Source organism: Echiichthys vipera (genome assembly GCF_963691815.1).
Source record: "Echiichthys vipera genome assembly, chromosome: 16".
NCBI classification, from domain to species: Eukaryota; Metazoa; Chordata; class Actinopteri; order Perciformes; family Trachinidae; genus Echiichthys; species Echiichthys vipera.
Window position 1 is genome coordinate 15,298,577 of NC_139841.1, and position 7,772 is coordinate 15,306,348.

General features: G+C 38.4%; 1 protein-coding gene across 1 annotated transcript; it reads right to left on the reverse strand.

Annotated features, from left to right (window-relative positions):
* Positions 1–1,368: 1,368 nt before the first annotated feature.
* swi5 (SWI5 homologous recombination repair protein) lies at positions 1,369–7,662 on the reverse strand (the record flags this gene model as incomplete). Its single annotated transcript, XM_083930233.1, has 5 exons — positions 1,369–1,455; positions 6,680–6,774; positions 7,117–7,220; positions 7,319–7,367; positions 7,565–7,662. 5 exons carry the CDS (start codon positions 7,660–7,662, stop codon positions 1,391–1,393), a joined length of 411 nt encoding a protein of 136 aa, XP_083786359.1. The 3' UTR covers positions 1,369–1,390.
* Positions 7,663–7,772: the final 110 nt, after the last annotated feature.

Genomic DNA, 7,772 nt, shown 5'->3' on the forward strand with positions numbered 1-7,772 from the left:
TTAAGTCTTGCAAAGTATTTCACATGTCACCCATTTTGAAATAGTTGACTGCATCTTTAACAATACCAAAGACCAAACAGATTTAAGACAACGTTTTACACTGATCAGCATTTGTCATATCTGACCCCAGTATGTGATGGTAAATGATAACCAATTCAAAGATTAGGATAGGATGAGCTTTGACCTGCAAATAAGAGATAAAAGTGCACACAGCTTTACACCAATCACTCTCACTATGTTATGGCTGGGAACACACACACACACACACGCACACACTCACGCACACACTCACGCACACACACATGCACACACGCACACAAATCAGCTATCGGTCCAAAAACAATTATCTGTGTTCTCAGACAGATAAGGGTACGCCCAGTCTATTATGCAGCTTGTCTGTGTTTTCTGTTCAGTAATATATACTTAACATTTCAGGCGAGTAGAGCAGCATTGGGGATTTTTTTTTTTTTTTTTAAAGACAGGATGCAGGTACCCAACCCATTCCTTTTTAGTTCAACTTTTAGATGGCACAGTGGAGACAGACAGGAAACTCAACGAGTGTGACAGTTACCTAATATCCTAAGTGGGTGATGATTAACATGACTTTAAGAGGTACATTAGCAAATGAATGTGTTATATTTTGGGGTTGAATTCGGCAGACGGACCAATAAAAATGTCTATCAAAATAAACTATATGTATTTATTTAGATCTTTCACTCAAACAGATTTGGATGAATGAATATCAAAAACGTGTCTGTGCATGGTGACACCTCCTAGTTCATAGCTCAACTCAACTTTCATTCCACTAAAATTAATCCTATAACTATGGGGAGTTTTCATAGACAGTGAGGTGACGTTGCGAATACTGTCTGTGGTTGTCTGAGGGTTTTATTTATTACGTTATTGTCAGTGTACAAAGCATATTATACCAATAGCTAGTACATTATATTTTAGACTTTAACTTAATACTCCAGCATTAGCTTTTTTTAAAATAAAAAAACAAAGTCAGAAAAGTAATTAACATAGCCATCATATACCCTCATCCAAACTCCACTTACATAAGCTTAAATGTTGAAACAAAAAAAGCCTTGTGAATATAGTTTGAGTGGATAGCCTCTTAAATATCATACAGTATATATCATTCCCCAATCATCCTTCCCACTGTTGAAACGTCTTTTAGTAAAGAGGTGTGGGGGTGGGGGTGGGGGGCACCCAAAATGGGAACACCTCTGTCTGAAGGAGCCGGCTGAAGTCAACATAGTTCCTCCTGTCACATTTTTAGTTCAGATCCATCCTCCTATCTAAACGTTCTTTGGTCTTTTGTCTTTGAGCCCCCTCTCCCCTTGGGCCGAGGAACCATTCTCACCACTGCAATTTCAAAAACGTATTTTCAGTCATCCAGTTCCAGATCAAAGTGGCTGTAGAGATCTCGTGTGGTGGTCCCCCTCACAGCAGCTGCAAGACACAGCAAAAGTAAGGGTTAGGCCCCTTTCGTCGGATAACAGGGTTGACTCCGTCTGGTCTACTTTTCAAACAATCCTCAAAACACTGAACAGACCAAGAACCCAGTGCCAAACAAATGACTCACTCTCAACACAGGGCTTGTACTTGGCGAAAAGACTGTATACAGTAGCCCATCTCCATCTTAAAAATCTAAAATTAGCCTTAAAAAAAAAAGTTTCTTTGGCACATCAACCCAGCTAAAGCATCATTGACTGACCTGTGCAAGGCTGTTTTTCCCTATATACAGTACAGGCATGACAATCTGTAGCTTTTCTTACTATCAAATAACTGTGTCTATTTCAATCACATGTGTGTATATATATATATATATATATACACTGTATATATGCATTTTCTTTTGCTGACATTTCATAGGATTTCAGTTTATAATGTACTGCACCTGAATAAACATTAATTTCATAATTTAAAATCAATACCATCACTGTATATTCAAAATGTTTGTTTTCACCATACACTGAAAATGTAAATACATACAAGCTCCAATCCAGTCAACCTCTTTGTGACCCACTGTTGATAAGAAGTGCCATTTTCATTTAATCTATAAGACGTTATATTACATGAATGACAATGACAATATCTCATTAGGAAATCTCCTGAATTATATTAAAAGCTTTAAACATGATGAAATATGAATAGTTTTAAAGATTTTATATGAAAAAAAGACATCTCTTGGAAGATGTGACAATGACTTTTATGACTGACAGACAGACAGAGAAAAAATTACAAAGATTTATATATATTTATATATATTACCTGATCTCTTTACCAGCCTTGATGATAATAAGCAATAGTTTGGCCCTAAGGTGATGCAACTGTTATCCTTTATCTTATGCCAAGTGAATTCATTTGGTAAGGATGTGTACATAGAGTGCTGTTGGAATAAGAGGGGTTGAAGGCCTGGAGCTATAGAGAGGTTCATTGTTTGATGTTTAGTAAATCATCTTTGCACCTGCGTTGTAACACTCATGGCTCCAGTGGGTTACAGTACAAAGTTGTGAAGTTGTGTTTCCTTTAAAGAATTGTAGTTATTTGGTGCGTATTCTTTTGCTGACATTTCATAAGATTTCAGTTTATAATGTACTGTACCTGAATAAACATTAATTTCAGAATTTAAAATCAATACCTCCACTGTATATTCAAAACGTTTGTTTTCACCACTGAAAATGTAAATACATACACACCCCAATCCAGTCAACCTCTTTGTGACCCACTGCTGATAAGTTAAGTGTCATTTTTAGGGAATCTCCTGAATGATATAAAAAGCTTTAAACGTGATGAAATATGAATAGTTTTTAAGATTATATATGCAAAAAAGACATTTCTTGGGAGATGTGACAATGACCTTTGTGACTGACAGACAGACAGAGAGAAAGAGACAAAGAGACAGTTGTCTTTAGAGGGTACTGCAGGGCATCTCCTCTTGTCTCCTTTCTCACTCTTCAGCCCACCCATCTCCTCCTGCTCAGTATAAGCGCATACAACAGCAACTCAGTGTTTAAGTGTAGACTCTTTGTGAAAGTGTGTGCGTTTGAGAGAAAGTGAGGGAGAGAAAGAGGGTGTGTCTGAGAGAGAGAAAGAGAGAGAGAGAGAGAGAGAGAGAGAGAGAGAGAGAGAGAGAGAGAGAGAGAGAGCAGGAAGAGGCGAGAGAGGACGATACCATGTGTTAATACAGTTTGTGTATGTGTTAGTGTATGCATGTGCCTGCATGACAGACAGAGACAGTAATTGTGTGTTTGTGTGCGTGTGTGTGTAAGTGATGTGAAAGACTGCCATTGTCAGAGAGGAAACGCTGCCTCCATTCACTAAGAGGTCATTAACATCTTGACTCTCCATTGTACAGTACTGACAGAATTTAAAGAGACAGCAAGCTTTTAATCACAGTGTAGATTTAAAATTAGATATAGCCCAGTTTGTATACACAAACAACCGCAGAAGTGGTAAATAAGTTAATAAGTGACATCAGAGCCTTTGAGAAATTTATCTGGACTGTTCCTCTTTCAGGGTTGGTACACCTTTTCCAAGTTCAAATTCAAGCACTTTCAAAGGTCCATTTTCAAGCTTTCTCAGCACCTTACAGCTGTGGTAAATTACATATTTAAATGAATGCATACATATTCAAAACAATTATTTTTTAATTGAAATCACATTAAAATAGATGGCATAATGCTATAAACACTACAATTATGTTTCATAATACCAGAAAGATAAGAAATTAAATTAAATGTATATTCTATAGCTATTTGTTCTGAAAGAAATTCAGCTACAATTTCAAACTTTTTCACGTACTTTTTCACACTTTCAAGGATTTCAAGCACCCGTACGAACTCTGCTATTAACATTTATAGAAAAGATCGGTTGACTCAATCGGGATATTCCGCTTTTATTTGACACCACGCACACAAGCACACATGAACGCAGAAGTAGGTAAAAAGTCATGTTTGTTATGACACACACACAGACCATAATGTGACTTGGCTGTGATTCACAAAATCCTTCCCAACAGTGTGAACTTCTCCTCACTTTCTCAATCTCATACAGTTGCAGCACATGCACGCGTACACAACTTTTTTTTAAAAGATATGATAGGACTTGCAACACTTTTTGTACCCTATTTCTTTATATTAGTGTGTGCCCACTGACCAGACAGACAGACAGGTTCACACAGTGTCACAGGAATGATGCCAAAAGTAGTCGGGAGGAGGTGAAATGTTAACACAACTATCTGATCTGTCTGAGAGAGGAAAGTTATGGTTCTTCAGCCTCCAAATGTTGCGTAAATGTACTAGCTTCTATCCGTCCAGTGAGTTTATTTGATTAATAAACGTAGCACCAGGAGTATGGCAATTTCATCAAAATGAATATTTCTGTCGTCATAGAGAAAATTAATTGATTTAATTAAAATTAAATGATTTAGTGGCTATGGTTTACTTAAGCTGGATGAGATGGGAACCCAAGTATAATCAAGCTGACCCGAAGAGAAGAGGAACTAATAACATGTTAAGTGTTTAGCTAACAGAATGAATGTTTCCTAGGCAAGCCAATGGAATCTAAATGTAAACGCAGTCGGTGTGTTGGGATTAAATACTTTCTAAGGTTAAGAATGGCCTTGGCTTGGCCTCAGAGGGAAGCAGAGACACTGCTCTGTTGCCCTCTGGCGGCTGCCCGTACAACAGCTTGAATCTGGTCTCAATATATTGCAATGAGACTGGGCAAAGATCATCATTTTTAATTTACACTTTTCCTACAAGCTGTATTTGCAATGCCTTATCAGATAATAGCTTATTCAAATGTCCCTTTGATCATGTATGCTTAAATAACTTGAATGTAAATTTTAGCACACATAAAGGTGGCAATTTTCTTCACACATAATTCTGAGTTATAATATTTTGAAAGTGCGTCACAGAGATGTGGACTTCGTGCTTTGTGACTCATGTCACTAAATTGATGACTTGCAACTTGACAGAAAATAAAAGACTTTAGACTTTAGCTACAGACTCGACTTTACTCGACTTGATTCACAATGACTTGTCTTTGTTCTTTTAATATTTTAAGTTTAAATAATGAGTATAGAATATTAAAGAAGTTAACATGACCTGTGTCTGTGTAACGTTACCCGGTGCCTGTGAGGAGAGCTGACATAAGCTAACCTCTCTCACAACTCTGCAGCCAGATAACGTTAGTCTTATAACGATTGATATTGCTTATCAACCCAATCGGCAGAATAAAACATTTTGATTAAGAAGAAATTACTAAATTAATAAAAAGCTAGACTTTAGACTTAGTAGACTTAACTTTAGTATGACCATGGGTTAAATCTGATGTTGTTTTTGTTTAACATCAAAAACACACCAAGTAGCGGCAAAGTACTGCTCGCCGTAATAATTCTCATATTTCTGCAGCCAGGAGGTGAAATTCTCTGTAAACATAGGTCAATATGTCACAGGAGTGTTTTTGATTGGCTGAGGCTATTATTTGGCTATGTTATGCTATGGCTAAGTAAAACTATACCCAACTTTTAGTTTTTGCTGCACTTCGCCGCAGACCACAGCTAGCTGAGCTCGGAGCGGGCGCCGCATGCTTTCATAGACATTGCATGGCAGCTCACCACCAGCTGCATTTCACTGCTGCTTGGTGTGTTTTGGGAATAATGGTGTCTATTGACATTCATCTAAGTACTTTAAATAGATTTTAAGGATGTGATCAGACCTTTATGCAATTTTTTTCTTTGTACCGATCACACCAGAAAAAGACATAGTTGCATGTCTCTTCCAGGCTGTTCAGGGTTCACACTGCTGTATCATAAATAAGCTGTAAGAGCTGTAAAACATGAGTCACACAGACACAGAGACAAATCATTCAACTGACAGTTTGGGTTGGCTGTTATCTCGCAACACTCTTTTTTTTTTTTTGTCATACCTGCTACTGGACTTCCATCGATGGATTAAAAAACTCCAGTGCACTGACGGAGGGAGGAGATGATGCCGCCTGTAAATGGCTGCTACCATCCACAGACAAGTCGAGCATTATATGTATGCTGTGGGTGCTTCACGTTGCTGTCATACCAGAAATTTTCCACACCTCAGTTCACTTGGAAGAAGAAATTAGACCCATTCCTACAGTCACCATGTGACTGTGCAAAGAATTAGCATGGCATCGTATTGATTTAATCAAAAGAACTGAGCTGAAGGAGTGAAAGCTCACAGTGGGGTTGGATGAATCAAACCATACAGAATAAGCATGAATGTTTATTCTAAACCACTCCACTACCCATAAGTACATTATTATTCTTTTATTATTATTATTATTATTATATTTTATATTTCCTGTGTTTACATTTTTCCATATTTCCTTGTTTATATTGCTTGTTAAAATGTATTGTTTCTTATTGATGCTTCTTCTATGTTTGCTTTCCACTTTGCTGCTGTTATAAGGAAATTTCCCCGTTCTGGAACTAATAAAGGGATTTTTTAAATCTTTTTCTATCTGATTTGTGTCAACGATCAGTTGGAAGTGTAATGTATCTGACCCACAATATTCAATTATAAAACAACAGAACTTACAATTTTTTCTTGGCCTTGTAAATTCTACTAGTATGAACTTTTAAATGCTACTAAAAACTAGTGAATTTAAATGTCTTTATGTGCATTTCTCTTACCAATACGGCCCAGGAGTGACTGTCCAATGTCTTTGATGTCATTGTATTCATGCAGCATATCAATATGATGCTCCAGCTCCTCCACTCTGCATCCTCTGACACACACACACACACACACACACACACACACACACACACACACACACACACACACACACACACACACACACACACACACACACACACACACACACACACACACACACACACACACACACACACACACACACACACACACACACACACACACACACACACACACAAATGTGTTACAGGTATTTTGCAGTATTATTAGTGGGGATCAACACAATTCCCTCCCTCTAACACTAAACTGAATCATCAACATTACATGCTTAACCTCAGGCCATGACATTGACGTTGGACCTCAAAGACAGAAACACAGAAAGACAAACACACACTCACACAGCTGTACTTACTCAGCCTCCAGCTGTGCGATCTCTGTGTCCAGTTGCTCTCTTCTCCTCTGCAGCTCTGCCACCTCCTCTGCAGGGCTCATTTTAGCACTCTTGGTTGCTTGAAGCTGTCACGTGCAAAAAAAAAACAGACAACCATGCATGATACTGGGATGCACGTGTGTCACTACTATGTGTGTTGCAGACAGAGAAGGGGTTTACTTACCGGTGATTTGAAGTTGGAGTGAACTCTCTTAGACATTGAGTATGGAGTTCTAGGGAGAGAATAGTGACATCCGTGAACACCTTTAACGTTACAGTTACAACAGAGGTCGTTTTACGGGGGGGGGGGGGGGGGGGTTGTGGCAATAGCACAGCGATGCAGGAGGACTTAGAGTGCCTATAACTCATCTGCAATGCCTGGCAATAATGTTATCCGTCGTTAGCACACGATGTTTAAGCTAACTATTACCCTTTCAGTGCTCCCTTTTTCAAGTCGTTCCCCTCCGGCGTCGAAACTGGACGCTTATTTGCACCACAGCGGGTTTCAGTTGACTGCTCTGGGTTCATACTGCCTTAAATGTTGTTCAAATGTCTGTGTTGCGACTATTAATTCAGAAAGGGACAATAGGATCTTCTACAGTGTTATCACTGAGAAAAGTAGGAAGTTCGCAATTCGC